Raw genomic sequence first — 24562 nt, forward strand, 5'->3', positions numbered from 1 at the left:
GTGGGCTGTGAGACAGAGTGGAGGCAGCGGTAGGACGCAGCGCTGGATTATGGTCAGCTGTGTGCTTACAGACATGGGGGGTGTGAGAGGCTGCTATCCAGAGATCCCCAACTCAGGGATAGACCCCTGACAACAGCAGAGACTAATCCAACATGACGCCGAGTCAGACAGCAGCAGGAGGCACTATATATGCAGAAGGCAAGCAGTAGGCTGAGTGCAAATTATTACTATTCCATTGCTGGTGATATCACAGGTCCCGCACAGCCATGCTGAGAAATAACCTGTCCCTAATTACTATCATTTATACCATGGTATAGAGAGGTGAGTGTGTGTGTAATGGGACAGACGTCCTCTGTGCCCCAAAGTGAGTGGGTGATAGGAAACCTGTACAGCAGGCACCAGGACGGGCAGATGCCGGCCGCGGGAATGACAGGGCCACAACACTCTGGCACATCTACATATCAGGGTGTGATTACCTCATATTTGAATGGCTGATGTAATAAGAAAGATGGAGCCTTAAATGGAACTTACCTAGATATTAGTAAGGCCTAATCTGCTGGCTGGGGAGACAAAGGACTGCTGGCTGGGGGAGAAAGAAAGGGGGGCTGGCTGGGGAGACAGAAAAGGGGGCTGGCTGGGGGAGAAAGAAAGGGGGCTGGCTGGGGAGACAGAAAAGGGGGCTGGCTGGGGAGACAGAAAGGGGGGCTGGCTGGGGAGACAGAAAGGGGGGCTGGCTGGGGAGACAGAAAGGGGGGCTGGCTGGGGAGACAGAAAGGGGGGCTGGCTGGGGGAGACAGAAAGGGGGGCTGGCTGGGGGAGACAGAAAGGGGGGCCGGCTGGGGGAGACAGAAAGGGGGGCCGGCTGGGGGAGACAGAAAGGGGGGGAGACAGAAAGGGGGGCCGGCTGGGGGAGACAGAAAAGTGCGCTGGCTGGGGAGACAGAAAGAGGTTGCTGGTCATAACTAGACAATTTAGTGCCCTGTGCCAGAAAGTGTTGGACCCCCTCCCGCCCCCATAAAAAAATTAATCTAAAACTTTTTAAGATCTGGTGGTCATCCAGGACATGAAACACCTTACAACACATCCCTGATAATAGCACGTAGCTGCAGGGCAGTTAGCACACCCTACAGACTCTCACAATACCCACTCAGCCACCAATCTGTAAACTCACTGACACCGCACAAATATAATCCCACACTTCTGCATCCACCTCTTATCAAATCTTTGCTTAGTACTGTAGTATCTCCCTACACATAATGCAAAAGCACTAAAATAAAGCCACAGCACCCAAAGCATATGAATCATATGGCACCACCATTGGAATCAGCATTCCTCCCCAACTTGTGCTAGGCAGCAGGCTTATGCAGCTATCTAGAACATGCAGGGGGGTAAAAGGACATAAAAAAACACCAGGAGGCAGTTTCAATTGCTGGTGCAGGGATTTTCCTGCAGCTGTGGGGTTCTGGTATTCAATTAGGGGACAGGAAATGGGATACACATCTTTTTTCATGCACCTCCATAGCAAGTCTGAGTTTTTCCTAAAATTGTTAATTTTAAGAAAATTCAACAGGCCTTGCTCTGGGACCATGGCGGACTTTGCTAGTAGGGCAAAAAACAACAACATTATTACCATTATTTTGTTTGCTTTGAACAAACCCTCTTGCAGCCATTTACTAATAGGATACTATCATAATTATCAGCTGATCAGTGCTACCCTGCACTCTTTCTTCCCCTATGGAAAAAGTTCAAATAATAATAAGAAACCCAGGTGCTTGTAAAGATACTCTGTTCAGTCGTGCTGCTCTCTCATACACAGTGCAATACGGATTCCCACTACTGGAAGTATACAATGTAGAGGAAAAGGAGTGAGCACAATTGGAATGAACAGCAACATCTATTCAGTATTCACAATTAATAAAAACAAACAATAATACTATAATCCCTGTTATAATTTGGCCCAAAGCATAATTAAATGTTCAAAGAAAATGGGTTAAAAGTGAAAATAGTTGTAGTATAAAGCTGCACGTATGAAACCACAATTTATAATGAGTGGTTGGACTCTGCAATAACACACACAAAGGAGGTCTAATTTTTTTTTTTTTTTTAAATTGCGTACTGTTTATTGAAAGTTTTAAATGAACATCCCAATAAAACAAAAACAAAAATAATAAATGATAACAAACAGTAATGGCAGGTATAATAAAGTATGCAGTATGCAAGCAAAAGTACGGTCAGACAATAGACACAGAATATAGGTACAGTACACATCTAATAGATCAGGATATACAATACACCCCACAGTTTAACAATAAGCAGTAAGAACCCACAGGCGCCATGTGAGCTCACACATCAAGGATAAAGTAAAAAAGACACGAGGCATAGAAAAATACAGAAGTATTGGCACTGCAGACCATAAATAAAACACTCGCATAATTATACAGATTAAATTGGAAAATTATTAAAATCCTAAAACATCAGCCATACATAGAGACAAAGCACAAAACCCTGCAATATATAACGACAACTAAACCTCCCAAAACAAACCACCTCAGAACCCCCCCCACCGTGTATAGCCTAACCCCAACCTAGGTATACCTGGATCCCCCAAACCCCCCACCCCCCAATTAAACTACTTAAACTGTACCCAAAGCAACCCTCCCCATAACCCCCCACCCTGTATAACCTACCCCCAACCTAGGTATACTTGGATCCCGAAACAAGTAACCCCTACCCCCACTAAATACACTCTCTATCTAAACACCTCCCCCCTCAATGAAGGAAATTAAAAGAAATAACTGACAGGGGCAAAATACTAATAGCTCCAACTAGGATAGGTTCAACTCTCTCAGAATAAAGGACATAAAGTTCCTCCCCACATACAGTAGTATTCGACAGCAGTCTGACATACAAACAGCCTGCCAGATAGTAAAATAATATGTTGAATCAATGTGTACTGAAGAACCCAAAGCAAGAGTAAACAGAACTCTGCTTATTGCTTCAGACAAAGAATAAATATCATACAGTAGGCATTAACAAGAATTTAAAGAAATCGGGTGTACAGTATGTAGACCCTTTCAATCTAGGAAAATGGTACCACTGTATATTAAGGGAAAAAAGAAAAAAAAATAGAATACATGTAAATATATACCACTGCAACCAGAAAAAAAAGGGGGTATCCAGAGGTGGATGAGGCATCTCCAATACTAAGGTGGTGTATCAATAGTCATTAGTCTGGCCAAAAGTTCAGCTCCCCGACGGAGCAAAAATATAAAACCAGGTCCATCCCAGGGTGATCGTGAATAAACATTAAAGCATCCGGCAAATATAGATGGTAAGTCCCGGGGTCGTAAGATCTTCAACAGAGACATAGATCGTGAATAAACATTAAAGAATCCGGCAAATATAGATGGTAAGTCCCGGGGTCGTAAGATCTTCAACAGAGACATAGTAGGAACCAATGAGGGACCATCAGCATCAGAACAACATCCAGGTTTGACGAACCAAGAAATCGCTGATTTGACCAGAACGACCAGAAGACTCAAGTCCACAGTATAATCAGCCTCAGACGCAATGGGAATTGTAGTATTATAATTTAGAGACTGATCCTCAGCATTTCCTCCGATACATTGCTCAGATAGACAAGAAGGAGAGGGGGTAACCACATATATGGCAGCAAACTTGTTCAGGAGCCGTTGAGTAGTGGCATGAATAGCCTGGAGTATTCTCTGTAAGGAGATATCCATGGTTCCAAAATAAGATCCGCAGCAGGAGATCAGCCCAGTATGTAAAGCAGACCAGTCTCCGTACTATGAGCGAGACCGGGATGCCGCTTAGAGATATTAGGAATAAAGTACAGACTGTTTTAAAGTATCTCCACTGAAAAGCCTCTGCAGGCTGTGTCCAAGATGGCCGTCGGAAAGTAATAAGGGAATACGTCACCTGGAGTTTTCTGCTTTCCCCCGGGCTGTGCAGACGTTAGTGCGGGGAAATTATGGCCAGGTAGAGCAGGAGAATGTATACAGCTCACCCCCAGATGTGGCTCCCAGTCAGTCCACAGCCTCAAAAGCTCACAAGTGTTCGCAATCTAGGGTTTGGAGCTCGTCTGTCGGGTACTGTGAGAAATTTAGTCCGCGGCATAGTAGGTGGTGTAGGATAAACACCGTCTGATGTAGTATAGGTCGCGAGTGGGGTATACCACCTTATATTATACAGAATACTGCAGGAGCTCAGGATATGTGTGTCTTGCTGGTTTCCTGGCTAGACCACGCCCCCCAAAAGGAGGTCTAATTAGTACTGCATGCAGAGCAGTTATCTCTTTATTAGTATAAAAGTATTAGGCGGCGGTTGTTCAATCTGCTGTGACTAATGTCCCGATACCTTAGGAATCTTTCCGTTCATGCAGTCATGAGAAAGCGGAGAGTCCCCAGTCCTTACACAGGTTATATCAGGGTAGAGACCGGGAGAGACAGGGAAACAGTGTGATACGGTCTTCTACAAGAAGAAAAACAATAGATACACTGCGATACTCACCTACCGGTGATGGCAGGAAGCTGTATTAGTCCACAACAGTGATCTTCCATAGTGGTGGGAGACCAGCCGAGTAACTGCCCTGATTCATAGCCGCAATGTGGTGCCCCCGTATAGCATAAATTATCATATTGTGCAACACAGTCCCACTGAGTAGCGGAAATGAATCAAGACTAACCAGGAGGCGCTTCCCTTCTTGTTTTACTTTATATCTAGCAAATAATAGTTTTGAAATCACAATTTGATCGCTTTATTGTAAACCTCGGGCTGCTCCTCTATGGATGGTCAGAAAGCTTCCTTTACGGTCATTATCATGCGCGTCTTCTGAACCAATGTGCTTTTACCAGTAGAAGGATCTAGAACTGGTTTTGTACTCCTGGTGGGTGTAGTATTCCCTCCTGGTGGCTAACGTCACGTCATGAATGATAACTATTCAACTTTCCAACTTATTTTCTGTTACCTCGGCGGATTGCAAACGCTTCAATTGTAACCTGTGAGGCTCTTACAACAGCTTTTGCTTTTCTACCTCCGTTTCCTCCCCCTCAGCCTCCCTTTCTCTAGGTAAGCTTCACCCACATCTTCATTCCACTTCATCCTCTCTCCTCTTCCTAACCGTTTCTTGTGAAATCATTCCTTAGAAAATAAGGGCTACAGCTTTGGTTTACAAATAGTTTAAGGAGTTTGGGCATATAACTGGGATCAAATACAGGTCTGATGGAGAGGTTTCTTGCGTAGTAGTGAGTCCTATAGGTTCCAGGCTTAGAATTATTTGATAACGGCAGTAGTGTAAACATAAATCACTAATTTACCAGGTCACTTTTTTCATATAAACGTATATATGTATTCTGTTATGTATCTTAACACTAGAAAATCAAAATCTTAACAAGTTTAGGGGCAGATTCAATTAAGCGTAATAGCCGTAGGAACGGGTCCCCCCGTCTGGTGGCTATGGGGGTAATTCTGAGTTGATTGCAGCAGCAGCAAGTTTGTTAGCAATTGGGCCAAACCATGTGCACTGCGGGGGGGGGGGGGGGGGGCAGATATAACATTTGCAGAGAGAGTTAGATTTGGGTGGGTTATTTCGTTTCTGTGCAGGGTAAATACTGGCGGTTTTATTTTTACACTGCAATTTAGATTTCAGTTTGAATACACCCCACCCAAATCTAACTATATCTGCACGTTATATCTGTCCCCCCTGCAGTGCACATGGTTTTGCCCAATTGCTAACAAACTTGCTGCTGCGATCAACTCAGAATGACCACCTATGTGCGGTTACTCACAGTAGCTGGAGCTGGGTGTGGTTCATCAAATCGACAGTATCTAGGTCGACAATGTTTAGGTCGACCACCATAGGTCGACAGTCACTAGGTCGACATGGATGGAAGGTCGACAGGGTTTTTAGGTCGACATGTGCTAGGTCGACAGGTCTAAAGGTCGACATGAGTTTTTTTTTTTTTTGTCGTTTTCTTCGTAGAGTGACCGGGATCCCAAATTAGTGTGCCGCTTCGCTCGCCATGCTTCGGGCATGGTGCCTTCGCTCCGCTACCGCTTCGCTCGGCACACTTTACCGTTCCAATCGTAGTCCACGTGGATCGTTAAGTATGAAAAAATTCAAGAAAAGAAAAAAAATGTGAAAAACTCATGTCGACATTTAGACCTGTCGACCTAGCACATGTCGACCTAGAAACCCTGTCGACCTTCCATCCATGTCGACCTAGTGACTGTCGACCTATAGTGGTCGACCTAAACATTGTCGACCTAGATACTGTCGATCTTCAGACCGGATCCCGCTGGAGCTACCAGCAGAAATCACATAACGTAACCGCTGCTTAATGGAAACTTCCCCTTAATGTAACTTATCAGATGTTTATGCAACAACTTACACAACTATTAATCATGTCAAAAGTTTCAGGGGTCTAGACGCGTCTGTACGTGATTTTTAAGTATAGTAACACTGTCCCAAATACACCATTCAGCACAACAGAAAATAAGTGACCTTCAGCTTAGAATTTCTAGAAAACAGGAAGTTTATTAGGGATAACTTAAACATAGAATCAAAATCTGGAAGGTTGAAAACAGTCCTGTACTAGTGAAAGTTTATCAGTGGAATCTAAAAAACTATTACTATGGTCTCACGGTCATAGATGGCGCAATTGACATCAACCAGCTACTTTTGCGCAATGCCCCAGTTTATCCAGTTGGGCCATGGATTCGTGAAAAAAACTGCAGGATAATCTGATGGAAGCACAATCAGTTACAGCACAGAAGATTTCTCATTAGTGTGAATTCTCCGGTGACGAATAAGAACTGAGCTCTGGGAAAAGCAGCGGCCGCAGTGAGAACAGAGGAACGGCCTCTCCCCGGTGTGAGTGCGCTGATGCTTGACAAGGTCGGATTTCTGCACAAAACATTTTACGCACTCAGAGCACTTAAACGGCTTCTCACCAGTGTGTGTCCTCTTATGTGACATGAGATGTGACCGCTTATGAAAGGATTTCCCACAGTAACAATGAAATAATCTGTTCTCGGTGTGACATTGCTGGTGGGCAGTAAGAGCCAGACTGGAGCTGAAACGCTCTCCACAAACAGAGCACCTATACAGATTACTGGCGCTATGCGTCTGCTGATGGGTGACGAGGGCTGAATGATTAGGGAAACATTGCTGACACTCCGAGCACTGATGCATCTTCTCAGGATAGTGTGAGGAGGCGTGCGGACCTGTTGGGGACAAAAGTACTAAGATAAACCCTCTATACATCAGCGGATGGGTCACGTCATCATGTGTGATATATTATACATAATGATACATAGGCTTTATTCAGTTTATCCAGCCTCATATGGATTTGTTCCCTAAACACTACACCTGTCCTTCCCACATTACATTGGAGTTTATTTAGTTACTACACATTACAAACGTAAAAGGAAATGTCTATTTACGATGGCACAATGGAAGCAGCCATCTCTCATTATGCACCTCACCCCAGGGTTAGAGCCATCGTTACGCCAATAAGTGGTGGAAACACCAAGAAGGGGACGGAAAAAACAGAGGGGGATGTCCATGTTACATTGTTATATGGGATCCCAATCTGTCCTGGGGATATCTCCCATCATACACCCGCCTCTATCTTACACTACCGCGTTTCAGGCCACTCTACACCAGGCAGGGGTGGGAGAATCTCCTCATGCCTATCCTATGGATACAATATATTTAGAAGAAAAAGACAAAAAAATACCTTTTTTGGGAGCACTCTTAAAAATGAATTGTAACAAAATAACTCAAACAAAATAAGGGAAGATGTACTGGTGAGTCCTTTAAAACTTAACGTTTATTCTGTTTACTATACTAAAATAATGACCATTGGTCTAATTTAAAAAAAATCTTGATTCGCCCGGTAATTAATAAGGGTCAAGATACTAAGGGGTATATGCAATTGCGGTCGAATTCCCGCAAATGTCAAAAAACGGGACATTTTCGACAAAAAAATAATAATTCGACAATGCAATACAGTACTTTTCGACAAAAAAACGGACTTTTCAAATTCGACTTTTGGAAATTCGACATTTGACAAATTCGACATTTCTGCAATGGTACAAATGCGGCTTTTCGACAAAAGTATATTCAATTGAAGAATGTCAATTTGACAACAGTGCTTTTCGACAGTAAATTCGTCATTTTCAATCCGCCTCACTTTGCTGGCGGAATGTAATAAAAAAAATGTAAAAACATTTTTTTTTGTGTTTTTTTTTTTATTGCTAATAGCATATCTATTTATATTAGAAGGGATTAGGTACTTGGTTTGTCTATTAGGATTTTCAATATAATTTTTAAAATAATATTTTTTTTTAACTGACTAAAATATTGAGAGCATGGTTTTCAGTGGGAAGGGGTGGGAATGGGTTTAAATCCAGAAAAAAAAAATGCGTGGGGTCGCCCCTGCTAAGCATAACCAGCCTCGGGCTCTTTGAGCCGGTCCTGGTGGTAAAAATAAGAATTTACTTACCGATAATTCTATTTCTCGTAGTCCATAGTGGATGCTGGGAACTCCGTAAGGACCATGGGGAATAGCGGCTCCGCAGGAGACTGGGCACAAAAAGAAAGCTTTAGGACTACCTGGTGTGCACTGGCTCCTCCCCCTATGACCCTCCTCCAAGCCTCAGTTAGGATACTGTGCCCGGACGAGCGTACACAATAAGGAAGGATTTTGAATCCCGGGTAAGACTCATACCAGCCACACCAATCACACCGTACAACTTGTGATATGAAACCCAGTTAACAGCATGATAACAGAGGAGCCTCTGAATAGATGGCTCACAACAAGAACCCGATTAGTTAGCAATAACTATGTACAAGTATTGCAGACAATCCGCACTTGGGATGGGCGCCCAGCATCCACTACGGACTACGAGAAATAGAATTATCGGTAAGTAAATTCTTATTTTCTCTGACGTCCTAGTGGATGCTGGGAACTCCGTAAGGACCATGGGGATTATACCAAAGCTCCCAAACGGGCGGGAGAGTGCGGATGACTCTGCAGCACCGAATGAGAGAACTCCAGATCCTCCTCAGCCAGGGTATCAAATTCATAGAATTTTGCAAACGTGTTTGCCCCTGACCAAGTAGCTGCTCGGCAAAGTTGTAAAGCCGAGACCCCTCGGGCAGCCGCCCAAGATGAGCCCACCTTCCTTGTGGAATGGGCTTTTATTGATTTAGGCTGCGGTCATCCTACCGCAGAATGCGCAGCTGAATCGTGCTACAAATCCAGCGCGCAATAGACTGCTTAGAAGCAGGAGCACCCAGCTTGTTGGGTGCCATCAGGATAAACAGCGAGTCAGTTTTCCTGACTCCAGCCGTCCTGGAAAAATAAAATTTTCAGGGCCCTGACTACGTCCAGCAACTTGGAATCCTCCAAGTCCCTAGTAGCCGCAGGCACCACAATAGGTTGGTTCAAGTGAAAACCTGAGACCACCTTTGGGAGAAACTGAGGACGAGTCCTCAACTCTGCCCTATCCATATAGAAAATCAGATAAGGCTTTTACATGACAAAGCCGCCAATTCTGACACACGCCTGGCCAAGGCCAAGGCCAACAGCATGACCACTTTCCACGCGAGATACTTTAGCTCCATGGTTTTAAGTGGCTCAACCAATGCGACTTTAGGAAATCCAACAGCACGTTGAGATCCAAAAAGTGCCACAGGAGGCACAAAAGGAGGCTGAATATGTAGTACTCCTTTAACCAAAGTCTGAACTTCAGGCAGTGAAGCCAGTTCTTTCTGGAAGAAAATCGACAGAGCCGAAATCTGGACCTTGATGGACCCCAATTTGAGGCCCAAACGTCACCCCTGCTTGCAGGAAGTGCAGGAATCGACATAGTTGAAATTCCTCCGTCGGGGCCTTCATGGCCTCCCACCAAGCAATACATTTTCGCCAAACGCGGCGATAATGTCTTGCGGTGACATCCTTCCTGGCTATGATCAGGGTAGGGATGACTTCCTTCGGAATACCCTTTTCCTTTAGGATCCGGTGTTCTACCGCCATGCCGTCAAACGCAGCCGCGGTAAGTCTTGGAACAGACAGGGTCCCTGCTGCAGCAGGTCTTGTCTAAGCGGCAGAGGCCAAGGGTCCTCTGCCAGCATCTCTTGAAGTTCCGGGTACCAAGCTCTTCATGGCCAATCTGGAACCCCGAGTATGGTTTTCACTCCTCGCCTTCTTATTATTCTCAATACCTTGGGTATGAGAGGTAGAGGAGGAGACACATTAAACCGACTGGTACACCCACGGTGTCACTAGAGCGTCCCCAGCGATCGCCTGAGGGTCCCTTGACATGGCGCAATATCTCTTCAACTTCTTGTTGAGACGGGACGCCATCATGTCCACCCGTGGTCATTCCCAACGGTTTACCCGCATTTGGAAAACTTCTGAATGAAGTCCCCATTCTCCTGAGTGTAGGTCGCCCATTGGAGAATCCTTGTGGCTTCTGCCATCGCCATCCTGCTTCTTGTGCCGCCCTGTCTGTTTACATGGGCGACCGCCGTGATGTCGTCTGATTGGATCAGTACCGGCTGGTTCTGAAGCAGGGGCCTTGCTTGGCTTAGGGCATTGTAAATGGCCCTTCGCTGCAGAATATTAATGTGAAGCGAAATCTCCTTGGAAATTTCTTCCCTGTGTGACTGCACCCCAGCCCCGAAGGCTGGCATCCGTGGTCACCAGGACCCAGTCCTGTATTCCGAATCTGCGGCCCTCTAGTAGATGAGCCCTCTGCAGCCACCACAGCAGCGACACCCTGTTTCTTGCTGACAGGGTTATCCGCTGTTTTATCTGTAGATGGGACCCGGACCATTAGTCCCACAGGTCCCACTGGAAAGTCCTTGCGTGGAGTCTTCCGAATGGAATTATGCTTCGTACGAAGCTACCATTTTTCCCAGGACTCGTGTGCATTGATGTACCGACACCTGTCCTGGTTATAGGATGTCTCTGACTAGAGATGACAACTCCTCGGCTTTTTCCACTGGAAGAAACACTCTTTTCTGGCCTGCGTTCAGAAACATTCCCAGGAACAGAAGACGTGTTGTCGGGACCAGCTGTGACTTTGGAATATTGAGAATCCAGTCGTGCTGTTGTAGCACTTCCCGAGAGAGTGCTACCCCCACTACCAACTGTTCTTTGGACCTCGCCTTTATCAGGAGATCGTCCCAGTACGGGATAATAAAAACTTCCTTCTTGCGAAGGAGTATCATCACTTCTGCCGTTACCTAGGTAAAGACCTTCGGTGCCGTGGACAACTCCACCGGCCGCGTCTGGAACTGATAGTGACAGTCCTGTACCACATATCTGAGGTACTCCTGGTGAGGAGGGTAAATGGGGACATGCAGGTACGCATCCTTGATGTCCAGGGAGACCCTGTAATCCCCCTCGTCCAGGCTCGTAATATCCGTCCTGAGCGATTCCATCTTGAACTTGAATCTTCTAATATAAAAGGTCAAGTATTTTAATTTCAAGATGGGTCTCACCGAAACGTTTCGGTACCACAACCACTGTGGAATAGTAACCCCTTCCGGAGGGGCACCTTGACAATCACTTGTTGTGATTATAGTGTTGAATATCCACCAACACCGTCTCCCTGGCAGAGGGAGGTGCCGGTAAGGCAGATTTTAGGAAACGGCGGGGGGAAGAACGTCTCGAACTCCAGCCTGTACCCCTGAGATACTACTTGAAGGACCCAGGGATCCATGTGAGAGAGCCCACTGTCCGCTGAAATTTCTGAGACGGGCCCCCACCGTACCCGGGTCCACCTGAGCAGCCCCCGCACCATGCTGTGGACCTACCGGACGCAGGGAGGATTTCTGCTCTTGGGAACTAGCTGTGTGTTGCAGCTTTTTCCTCTACCTTTGCCTCTCGGCAGAAAGGATGAGCCTCTAGCCCTCTTGCTTTTCTGGGGCCGAAAGGACTGTACTTGATGATACGGTGCTTTCTTTTGTTGTGGGGTAGCCTGTGGCAAAAAAATCGATTTCCCAACAGTAGCTGTGGAAACGAGGTCTGAAAAAAACATCCCCAAACAGGTTTACCCCCTTATAGGGCAACTTCCATGTGCCGATTCGAGTCGGCATCACCTGACCATTGCCAAGTCCATAACCCCCGTCTGGCGGCAATGGACCTAGCGCTTATTTTTGATGCCAGCCGGCAAATATCCCTCTGTGCATCACGTATGTATAAGACCACGTCTTTTATATGCTCTATTTTCAGCAAAATATTGTCCCTATCCATAGTTATTTTCCGATAGGGAATCTGACCACGCAGCGGGAGCACTGCACATCCATGCCGAAGCAACGGTTGGTCGCAATATAATGCCCTAGTGTGCGACTATATTTTATAGGGTAACCTCCTGCTTTCTATCAGCAGGTCCCTTCAGGGCGGCCGTATCCAGAGACGGTAGTGCCACCTTTTCTGATAAGCGTGTAAGCGCTGTATCTACCCTATGGGGTGTTTCCCCGCGTGACTTATCCTCTGGCGGGAAAGGGTACGCTGCCAATAACCGTTTTAGAAATTATCAATTTCTTACCGGGGGAAGACCACTCTTCCTCACACACCTCATTTAATTTCTCAGTTGCAGGAAAAACTACTAATAGTTTTCTCTCACCAAACACAATACCCTTTTATGTGGTACCTGGGGTATAATCATAAATGTGTAATACATTTTTCATTGCCTCAATCCTGTAACGGGTGGACCTATTTGGAGGGTACACCAGTCTCATCGACGTCGACACTGGAGTCAGTATCCGTGTCGACATCTGTGTCTGTTATCTGAGGTAGCGGGCGATTTTAGAGCCCCCCATGACATTTGAGACGCTGGAACAGGCACAAGCTGCGTAGCCGGCTGTTCTGTGTCGTCGACCTTTTATGTAAGGAGTTGACACTTTCACGTAATCTTTCCATAAGTTCAACCACACCGGTGTCGACCCCGCAGGGGGCGACAACATATTTACAGGCATTCGCTCCGCCTCCACCTCATTATCCTCCACATACCTGTCGACACAGCCGTACCGACACACAGCACACACACAGGGAATGCTCTGATAGAGGACAGGACCCCACAAAGCCCTTTGGGGAGACAGAGGGAGAGTATGCCAGCACACACCAGGGCGCTATATATCACAGGGATAGCACCTATAAAAAGTGTTTTCCCTTATAGCTGCATATATATATGTATACTGCGCCTAAATTGTGCCCCCCCTCTCTTTTTAACCCTTTCTGTAGTGTATTAACTGCAGGGGAGAGCCAGGGAGCTTCCCTCCAACGGAGCTGTGAGGGAAAATGGCGCCAGTGTGCTGAGGAGATAGCTCCGCCCCTTTTTCGCGGACTTTTCTCCCGCATTTTTATGGATTCTGGCAGGGGTTAATGTACATCCATATAGCCCTGGGGGTTATATGTGATGTATTTTTGCCAGCCAAGGTGTTAATATTGCTGCTCAGGGCGCCGCCCCCCAGCGCCCTGCACCCATCAGTGACCGCAGTGTGAGGTGTGCATGAGGAGCAATGGCGCACAGCTGCAGTGCTGTGCGCTACCTTGATGAAGACTGATGTCTTCTGCCGCCGATTTTCCGGACCTCTTCTTGCTTCTGGCTCTGTAAGGGGGCCGGCGGCGCGGCTCTGGGACCGGACTCCGAGGCTGGGCCTGTGTTCGATCCCTCTGGAGCTAATGGTGTCCAGTAGCCTAAGAAGCCCAAGCTGGCTGCAAGCAGGCAGGTTCGCTTCTTCTCCCCTTAGTCCAGGCCTGGCCAACCTGTGGCTCTCCAGATGTAGTGAAACTACACATCCCAGCATGCCCTGCCACAGTTTTAGCATTCCCTAATAGCAAAACTGTGGCAAGGCATGATGGGACTTGTAGTTTTACAACAGCTGGAGAGCCACAGGTTGGCCAGGCCTGCCTTAGTCCCTCGATGCAGTGAGCCTGTTGCCAGCAGGTCTCACTGAAAATAAAAAACCTAAAACTAACTTTTATCTAAGAAGCTCAGGAGAGCCCCCTAGATTGCACCCTGCTCGGTCGGGCACAAAAATCTAACTGAGGCTTGGAGGAGGGTCATAGGGGGAGGAGCCAGTGCACACCAGGTAGTCCTAAAGCTTTCTTTTTGTGCCCAGTCTCCTGCGGAGCCGCTATTCCCCATGGTCCTTACGGAGTTCCCAGCATCCACTTTAGAACCAGCACCGGGCTCTGCGTCCGGTCCTGGTGCAAAAAATACGGGGGACAAAAGACGTAGGGGTCCCCCGTATTTTTTACACCAGCACCGGGCTCCACTAGAGATAATGCCACAGCCGGGGAACACTTTTATATCAGTCCCTGCGGCCGTGGCATTAAATCCTCAACTAGTCACCCCTGGCCGGGGTACCCTGGAGGAGTGGGGACCCCTTAAATCAAGGGGTCCCCCCCCCTCCAGCCACCCAAGGGCCAGGGGTGAAGCCCGAGGCTGTCCCACCATCCAAGGGCTGCGGATGGGGGGCTGATAGCCATGTGTAAAAATCAAAGAATATTGTTTTTTTGCAGCAGAACTACAAGTCCCAGCAAGCCTCCCCCGCAAGCTGGTACTTGGAGAACCACAAGTACCAGCATGCGGGGGTAAAACGGGCCCGCTGGTACCTGTAGTTCTACTGCAAAAAAATACCCAAATAAAAACAGGACACAGACACCGTGAAAGTAAAACTTTATTACATACATGCCGACACATACTTACCTATGTTGACACGCCGACTCTGGCCACTTCTGTGCTGTGCGATGCGCTGTCTGACAGCTCAGACGCGCATAGGGAATCAGGAGAGTGCCACGACGTGGCTTTCCCTGGATCGGGTATGCGGTTTGTTTTTTTGCCAAGTACGTGGATTACAAAAAAAGAACAGGACACACTGGATTTAGGGGAGTATAATTTTAATTTCAGGTACCCCGGATTCTGTCGACAAACGGAGACGTGGCCAGAGTCGGCGTGTCAACATAGGTAAGTATGTGTGTCGGCATGTATGTAATAAAGTTTTACTTTCACAGTGTCTGTGTCCTGTTTTTATTTGGGTATTTTTTTTGCAGTAGAACTACAGGTACCAGCGGGCCCATTTTACCCCCGCATGCTGGTACTTGTGGTTCTCCAAGTACCAGCTTGCGGGGGAGTCTTGCTGGGACTTGTAGTTCTTCTGCAAAAAAAACAATATTCTTTTGTTTTTTACACAAGGCTATCAGCCTCCCATCTGCAGCCGATGGATTGGGGGGGGGGGGGGGGGACGACAGCCTCGGGCTTCACCCCTGGCCCTTGGGTGGCTGAAGGGGGGGGGACCCCTTGATTTAAGGGGTCCCCACTCCTCCAGGGTATAAAAGTGTCCCCCAGCTGTGGCATTATCTCTCCAGCTAGTGGTGCCCGATGCTGGTGTAAAAAATACGGGGGACCCCTACGTCTTTTGTCCCCCGTATTTTTTGCACCAGGACCGGACGCAGAGCCCGGTGCTGGTTCTAAAAATACGGGGGATCCCATGTCAATTTCCCCCCCGTATTTTTACCACCAGGACCGGCTCAAAGAGCCCGAGGCTGGTTATGCTTAGGAGGGGGACCCCACGCATTTTTTTTTCTGGATTTTAACCCATTCCCACCCCTTTCCACTGAAAACCATGCTCTCAATATTTTAGTCAGTTAAAAATAATAATATTATTTTAAAAATTATATAAATAATACTTGAAAATCCTAATAGACAAACCAAGTACCTAATCCCTTCTAATATAAATAGATATGCTATTAGCAATAAAAAAATAAAAAAACACACAAAAAAACATGTTTTTAAATTTTTTTATTACATTCCGCCAGCAAAGTAAGGCGGATTGAAAATGACGAATTTACTGTCGAAAAGCACTGTTGTCGAATTGACATTCTTCAATTGAATATACTTTTGTCGAAAAGCCGCATTTGTACCATTGCAGAAATGTCGAATTTGTCAAATGTCGAATTTCCAAAAGTCGAATTTGAAAAGTCAGTTTTTTTGTCGAAAATGTCCCATTTTTTGACATTTGCGGCAATTCGACCGCGATTGCATATACCCCTTAGTATCTTGACCCTTATTAATTACCGGGCGAATCAAGATTTTTTTTAAATTAGACCAATGGTCATTATTTTAGTATAGTAAACAGAATAAACATTAAGTTTTAAAGGACTCACCAGTACATCTTCCCTTATTTTGTTTGAGTTATTTTGTTACAATTGATTTTTAAGAGTGCTCCCAAAAAAGGTATTTTTTGTCTTTTTCTTCTAAAAATATTGTAGCTTAACCTACAAAAAATATTTGGGATCACCACCAATACACAACTGCTGTGAATCTATTAATCAGCAGTAATTATATTGGTTCTTTGATTATTTCTAATTCTGTGTATACATACGAACAGTTGGTGCGGAACTGCACATTTGTATTACTATCCTATGGATGATCAGCGCCAGCGCTGTGATATGTAATAGCGTTTGGTCTGTTACTCGCAGTGACGGCGCCGGTGTGACGCAGCGCTGGATTAAGGCGGCCTGTGTGCTGCTTGTAGGCCTGGGGGAAATGGGAGAGGCTTCATATCTACAGATCTAGGACTCCAGGCTACACAGATTGCCCTGGAAAATTGGACGCACATATTCTACATAATACAGTATATAATAAAAGATGGACAATTACCCCTGGCACATACAGGATACACAGAAGCCCTAATCAAGTCAATGTTACACCCTATAACCAGTAAGCAATCATGCTTTCGATAGAGACAAGATCTTGGGCGTTCATCCTATAAAGATAGGAAATATGCTGGTGGGAATAAATAAAATAATGGAAATAATAAATTAAAATAGAAATATTAAAATATAAAGAATCACTTCTCTTATTTAGGTGTAGCTCTTATCACGCCGTGCAGGGTCAGACAAATGATTGTGAATTCAGCACATATGAAAGATAAAAATGTTTCCAAAATAGTGAAAAAAGTTGAAATACATTTATTTCCACAAAAAGTTAAAAGAATTGTATCATCATATAGAGCTACGCCTAAATAAGGGAAGTGATTGTTTATATTTTAAATTATTTGAACCCTTATTTATTCCCACCGACAATTTTACCATCTCTATAGGATTTCCAGTCAATCCTGAGAACATCAAAGCTCACAATATTGCTTTCATCAATATTGGCCAAAGGCTGCAGCAAGCTGACTGCCTAAACTAAGTGACAGAGCGGAGGCACAAACAAACACACGGCAGTTTAAAACAGTATAGCGCATCTAAGAAACATAGTGGAAGACAGGATTGGCAGTTTAAATAAACTATATGACCCCCATACGATGTTTTCATTAATCAAGAACCAGAGGCCACAGGTAAATAGAGGTAAAGTATTTAATACTATTGATTGATGACACAAATATAACAAAAAGAAAAACAGTGACATGGGCCTGGCAAACATGTAGAGTGCAGTGATCGCGCAGAGCCCAAAAAAAAGTGGATCCCAGGGACCCCTCTGTTTTAAAAATTGGGGTCCTACCGATCTTTTCTTGGGTCCCATCGGAATGAAGGTTCTTATTAATCTTAATCTTGTTTGGACACTACAAAAGTGTTGCAAGGTGGGGGGATGGGGTGACAATGCTGCTGGGCTGTGTAGCATGCAGAACACCCTGCACCAGAGGTGTAACTAGACATTTTGGTGCCCTTAGGCAGAAAGTGAATTGGTGTCCCACCTCCCAGACCGCAAAGTATAGGCAATGCGCGCCGAAGGCGCGGCACACAATTTTAGGGGCGTGGCTTTATGGGGAAGGGGCGTGACCACATAATAATGCCAATTCACATTACACCACACAGTAGTGCCGCTTATACACATTGCACCAGGTAGAAGCTCCTATGCACACTGCGCCAGGTAGAGCACTTTATACATATTGCGCCAGGTAGAGCACGTTATACACTTTGCACCAGGTACAGCACGTTATACACTTTGCACCAGGTAGAGTACTTAAACAAATTGCGCCAGGTAGAACACATTATACACATTGCGCCCGGTAGAACGCGTTATACACATTGCGCCCGGTAGAACGCGTTATACACATTGCGCCCGGTAGAACGCGTTATACACACTGCACCAGGTAAGAGCACTGAGGCACACTGCACCAGGTAAGAGCACTGAGGCACACTGCACCAGGTAAGAGCACTGAGGCACACTGCACCAGGTAAGAGCACTGAGGCACACTGCACCAGGTAAGAGCACTGAGGCACACTGCACCAGGTAAGAGCACTGAGGCACACTGCACCAGGTAAGAGCACTGAGGCACACTGCACCAGGTAAGAGCACTGAGGCACACTGCACCAGGTAAGAGCACTGTGGCACACTGCACCAGGTAAGAGCACTGTGGCACACTGCACCAGGTAAGAGCACTGTGGCACACTGCACCAGGTAAGAGCACTGTGGCACACTGCACCAGGTAAGAGCACTGTGGCACACTGCACCAGGTAAGAGCACTGTGGCACACTGCACCAGGTAAGAGCACTCAGGCACACTGCACCAGGTAAGAGCACTGAGGCACACTGCACCAGGTAAGAGCACTGAGGCACACTGCACCAGGTAAGAGCACTGTGGCACACTGCACCAGGTAAGAGCACTGAGGCACACTGCACCAGGTAAGAGCACTGAGGCACATTGCAGTAGTCACCTTGCAGTAAACACCTTAAAGCAAGAGCGGCAGCGCGGCCACCGCCTCAGACGGCACCGCGGGAAGCCCCAGTCACAAAGCCCAGCTTTACCCACTAAATCACGGAGGCCGCCGATCCCTGCACATCGCCAGCACCCCCCAGAGTCGCTGTGGCCGTCTTAACCCATCCATCACCCGCACTCGGCACTAGCCTTCACTCACCCGCCGCAAGCAGTCAGGCGCCACAGAGGAAGGGAAACTGGCTCCACCTCCTCTTTACATCATTCAGCTCGGGACCAGCATCAGGCAATCATACAAAAATCCCCCTTAGGGATTGGCCTAATGAGTAGCGCGTCCCCGGGGACCCTCCCACTTTAGAAACTTGAGTCACAGGTCTTAAAAAACGGGTAAAAAAATGCGCCATAGCGCGTTTTTGCGATCACTGGGTGTGAAAGCCAGCTAAAGTATGCCATTGATTGATTATACAGAGAAGCAGTTATAACTACAAAGAAAAGAAAGACAGAGACATGGGCCTGGGAAACATGAAGTGTGGAAGCATTGATTAATTGACTATACAGAGAAGCAGTAATAACTAAAAGTAAAAACAGAGACATGGGCCTTTCAAACCAGAAGACAGTCAACAATAGCCCATTAAAGTACAGGATGGAATTATCCTCGAACCCTCCAACTCACCCTTATGTTGTCTATTAAAAAATGGCATGCACAATTTAACAAATCAAGCACTTCATCAACAGGAACACCCACTTTTAAAGCTGAAGATCTTAGTTTGTTTGCCCCCACAAACCCAGCAACCAATGGACTTAAGGCGGCTAACAGTGCTGTTGCTAATTATTGTCACACTTGATAGAGGTCATGAGCATCATCATCACTGCTGACATCACACAATATTACTTCATCCCCAGTGGAATCCATTACACAAGTCTCTGTACTTTGTTACTGTAATCCGTGATGAAGGTTTTCCTCATAGAATTTGTAGTTTATTTTTGTGAACATCAGTTTTCTCTATCAGGGTCTACCTTGGGATATGATATAGCGGCAGCGGATTGGGCACCAAATAGTTAAGCTTTTCAGATTCTCAAGATGCACCGGGCCAGCCCCCTATATCCCCACCTCCTGGCACAGGGAATTCAGTTTTTTGTTTGGTGCAGCAGGAGCCAGCCACGATGAACAGTTGAGCTGCTAAGTTTTTTGCAGCCACAAGATTTTGTTATTTTGTATCGTATTTTTACTTTTTAGGACTAATCTTTCTATGCATCTTAAACATATGGTAAAAGACGCTCCAACAAATCTACACCAGGTCGCGCCAGACTGTATGATTGAGCAATATGTAAACAAGGAAATACAGCGCTTAAATGGTCACATAAGCAAAAACAGGTAGCATGTAAAATCTTTGTTTTATTAAAACATGGAGTAAAAATGTATTTAAAAAGTATATATATGATGGTTGAATCAAGTGCACATAGCTGGCAACTGCCACATAAATTCAAATATCAATCAAGATAGGTGTTTTTCCTAGTGTCAAAAGTCCTTGTATGATTGAGCGGGCGCCAGACTGGATGTTCTAGCAAGTCCGTACTGATGATCCCAGGCTGCGGCCGGAGAACGGGAAGAAGGTAAGGCGTCTTTTACCGCTTAGTTTTTTAAGACGCATATACTGCAGCCTTACTGTTTCCATGGGGGGAGGGGGGGGGGGGGGGACACACACTACCGGACAGTCGCTGTCGCGGCTACCACCTCTGGTGCACCAGCGCTAGGCCTTGGCGATCATAGGTCCTGGGGAATAGTAGAGGCCACGATCCCCGAGGTTGATGTCAGCAGTGGGGAGTAAGACGCTCCCCTGGATATCCCTCCCCACAGTTCATGACCAGTTTCTGCTGAGTCTCCTGCCATGGGGTGGTCTTCAGTATGCCGGCTGTCGGGATCCCGGAGCACAGTATAACGGCGCCGGAATCCCGTCAGCCGGCATACCGACACTTATTCTCCCTCGTGGGGGTCCACGACCCCCCTGGAGGGAGAATAAAATAGCGTGCCACCGTGCCCGCAAAGGGCTCATTTGCGCTTGCCACACTGTCGGTATGCCGGCGGTCGGGCTCCCGGCGCCGGTATGCTGGTCGCTGGGAGCCCGACCGCCGGCATACCATACTACACCCCTGCCATGAACTGATATTTCCGCTTCTGTCTGAAACGCTTAACTTACAATACCGGTCAGAGTCGCATGTGTGGCTGGGTACACTGGTGCGTCTGAATTCATTCAGCCGTTTGTTTGCAGCATGGTCACATATGGAAGCGGGGTTTAAGTCTCCCTGTATCCTACTCTCGAGGCAGGTGATACAGCACTGAGTTCCTACCTACACTTGGCGGTATTGAGTGGTTGATTAGATGCCCGATGCAAATGAGCGTTGTGAACATTTACTGCTGTATTATTCGCTGTGCGTCTGAATACGCTAGTCTCCGGTATAAGGCAATGCAGTAATGTTTTTTCCTACCTAATTATATGTTTGTGTAGTTGAAAAATGTGCCCATATTGCATAGTATATTAACGCATGCTTTTATGTGACTAAGTGTGACAGTATACCCATTGTAAAGGAGCAGCAATAGGTTACAGCAACAACGATTATAGCGATTACAATCTAAGATGGCGCCGCAGATGGCTGCCTCGGAGATACGCAGCTCAGCCAAAATACCTGTTTCCCGTTGTTTTCCCCTGCCCTTGTCTACCCCACCGGTGACCAAATACAGAAGGGAAGCCCTCCTAAGTTGGAGCGCTCCCGAGGTGCTTACCACACGTTCGGGCCAGTCGGCGGGCGGATCAGCGGCCCTTGCAGCCCTGTGTGGCAAGGATGCAGACGTCGTGGACACCGAAGTGGGTGACCGAGCGGCCGCGCATCCCCCGCAGCCCGGGTGGCGACTGGAACGCTGGCCCGGAAAGAGAATGACGGAGGTCCTCATGTCGGCCCTAGTAGTACCTGGGCTCAGAGGAGAGGCTGTCGTGCAGACACCCTAGTGAGGTGGTGGCGGCGAGGGCACCGGTCTGCACTTCCCGCGATCCTGCTTTCGAATGTGCGCTCACTGGCAAATAAGTTTGACGAATTGTCCCTCCTTCTGGGCAGCGCAGGGTCAGGCATTACAGGGTCATCCGTCCTCTGCTTTACGGAGACGTGGCTGGACGACCATATTGCGGACAACCCGATGTCTCTGCCGGGCTTCAGTCTCTTCAGGGCCGATCGTTCCAAGGTTCTCTCAGGAAAAACGAAGGGTGGTGGCATCTGCTTCTACATCAACGACGGATGGTGCACCAATGTCACGATCATAGGCAAATCATGTAGCTCTCACCTGGAGATGCTGAGTATCAACTGCAACCCCTTCTATTCCCCCCGGGAATTTGCCTCAATTGTCCTTGTGGGAGTGTACATCCCCCCCCCCTCACCTGCGCGAACGAAGACCTGCATCACCTGACCGTATGCATATCCGACATAGAATAAAAACACCCAGACTCTCTGGTTATAGTACTGGGCGACTTCAACAGAACTAACCTGAGCAAGGAGCTACCCAAGTACAAACAACAAGTCACGTGTCCCACTAGAGAAGGGCGCACCCTTGATCACTGCTACACTACCCTCAAGTCTGCCTTCCAGTCTATCCCGCGTGCTGCACTTGGCCTATCTGACCACTGCTTCGTTCACCTACTCCCTACCTATACACAGAAGCTGAGAGCGGTTAAGCCTGTCGTCAAGACTGTTAAGAAATGGACCAATGAGGACAAGATGAAGCTCCAGGCATGCTTTGACTGCACGAAATGGGGGGTCTTTGAAGCCTCGGCAACCGACCTGAATGACTTGACAGACACTGTCACATCCTACATCAGCTACTGTGAGGACATGTGTGTACCTACCAAGACTTACCGCATTTACAACAACAAGCAGCCCTGGTTCAATGCCCAGCTCAGGCAACTTCGTCGAGCCAAAGAGGAGGCCTATAGCAGCGGTGACAGAGCACTATACAACCGTACTAGGAACTCTCTGACTAAAGGAATCAGGCTACCAAAAAAGCGGTTCTCGGACAAGCTGACAAACGATCTCTCCACCATTGACCCCGTATCTGTATGGAAAGGAATGCAATCCATAACCAACTATAGGAAAACATCGAAGTCCACCACCATGCACCAAGACCTAGCAGACGAACTGAACCACTTTTATTGCAGGTTCGCAAAAGAAGTCCCCTGCAACCCAAACAATCACCTCTATGATGCCCCGATCACCGACGGCCAACCCCAGGCACTGCAAGTCGCCCAAGAAGAGGTGGAGGCATTGTTCAAAAGGGCAAAGCTTCGGGTCCTGACGGAGTATCACCATCTGCCCTAAGAGCATGTGCGGGTCAGCTTGCCCCCATATTCACCAAGATCTTCAACAAATCGCTGGAGCTACAGAAAGCCCCTTCCTGCCTCAAAAGGTCTACTATCGTCCCGGTCCCCAAGAAACCCTCTATCACGAACCTGAACGACTACAGGTCGATAGCACTGACGTCTGTGGTCATGAAAACGTTTGAGCGTCTGGTTTTGAATCACCGTAAAACTGTGACTGGCCCCCAACTGGACCCCCTGCAGTTCGCCTATCGATCGAATCGGTGTGTCGAGGATGCAGTCAACCTGGGCCTGCACTACATTCTACAGCACCTAGACATTCCCGGTACCTACGCGAGGGTCCTGTTTGTCGATTTCAGCTCGGCCTTCAATACAATCGTCCCCGGCATCCTCCACCCTAAATCACTTCGCCTAGGGGTCCCAGAAGCTACCTGTTCCTGGATAGTAGACTTCCTGACAGATAGAACACAGGTGGTGAAAGCGGGGGAATTCACCTCTCAAGCGCGGTCCATTAGTACAGAGGCCCCTCAGGGCTGTGTCCTCTTACCCCTGCTCTTCTCCCTGTACACAAATGACTGTACCTCAGAGGCGCAATAAGTAAAGATCATCAAATTCGCAGATGACACCACCGTCATCGGCCTCATCAAGGACAGGGACGAATCGGCCTATAGACGGGAAGTAGACCGGTTGGCCCAGTGGTGCATCCACAACAACCTTGAGCTCAACCCCCTCAAAACTGTCGAGATGATAGTGGACTTCAGGAAGAAGTCATCTAGTGCACCTCCGCTAACGATTGCTGACAATGTGGTATCGCTAGTGGACTCCTTCAAGTTTCTAGGGACCACAATCTCCCAGGACCTTAAATGGGGGTCCAACGCTGACGCCACTGTTGAGCGCAGCAGAGGTTGTTCTTACTCAGGCAACTAAGGAAGTTCAACATCCCACAGAAGCTTCTGCTCTTCTACTCCGCGATTGTGGAGTCGGTACTGTGCTCCTCGATAGTCGTATGGTACAGCTCCGCCAGCGCGAGGGACAGATGCAGGCTCCAAAAGGTGGTCAGAACCGCAGAGAAGATCATCGGAGCCGACCTTCCCTCAGTCCAGGACCTGTACCTGTCCAGAGCTAAAAAGCGGGCAATGAAGATAGTAAAAGACCACCTACACCCCGGCCACAGCATGTTTAACTTGCTTCCTACAGGCAGGCGTTACAGGGCCGTCCCCGCCAGGTCCACAGGAAGCCTCAAAAGTTTCTTTCCCCAATCGGTCCGCCTGCTGAACTCCTGAACATTGACTGACTAGACGTACATGTAACTAACTTGTGTCCCTACGGTATACCTATCTATGTGACTTTACTTGCCCTCCCCCATTCCCCCCGCACCTGCTTATCTATTACCTACTTGGCTGTTGTATAGCAAACCGAAGACAAATTCCTAGTATACGTAAGTATACCTGGCCAATAAAGCCGATTCTGATTCTGACAGCTGACTTTAAACTCTG

At 47.2% G+C, this 24562-nt stretch overlaps 1 protein-coding gene across 5 annotated transcripts in view; it reads right to left on the reverse strand.

Moving 5' to 3' along the window:
- LOC134995703 (oocyte zinc finger protein XlCOF7.1-like) overlaps positions 1–24562 on the reverse strand; it is a 68122-nt gene that overhangs the window by 6555 nt on the left and 37005 nt on the right. The window contains exon 12 of one of the 5 annotated variants that reach the window (XM_063951128.1): positions 6537–7245. The exons of the other annotated variants lie outside the window; for them this stretch is intronic. Coding sequence (XP_063807198.1) covers positions 6782–7245 — 464 coding nt within the window. The 3' untranslated portion in view covers positions 6537–6781. Of the gene's footprint in view, positions 1–6536; positions 7246–24562 lie in introns of those variants that run through there. 5 annotated transcript variants of the gene reach the window in all.

The sequence above is a fragment of the Pseudophryne corroboree genome, chromosome 2 (genome assembly GCF_028390025.1).
Source record: "Pseudophryne corroboree isolate aPseCor3 chromosome 2, aPseCor3.hap2, whole genome shotgun sequence".
Taxonomy (NCBI): domain Eukaryota; kingdom Metazoa; phylum Chordata; class Amphibia; order Anura; family Myobatrachidae; genus Pseudophryne; species Pseudophryne corroboree.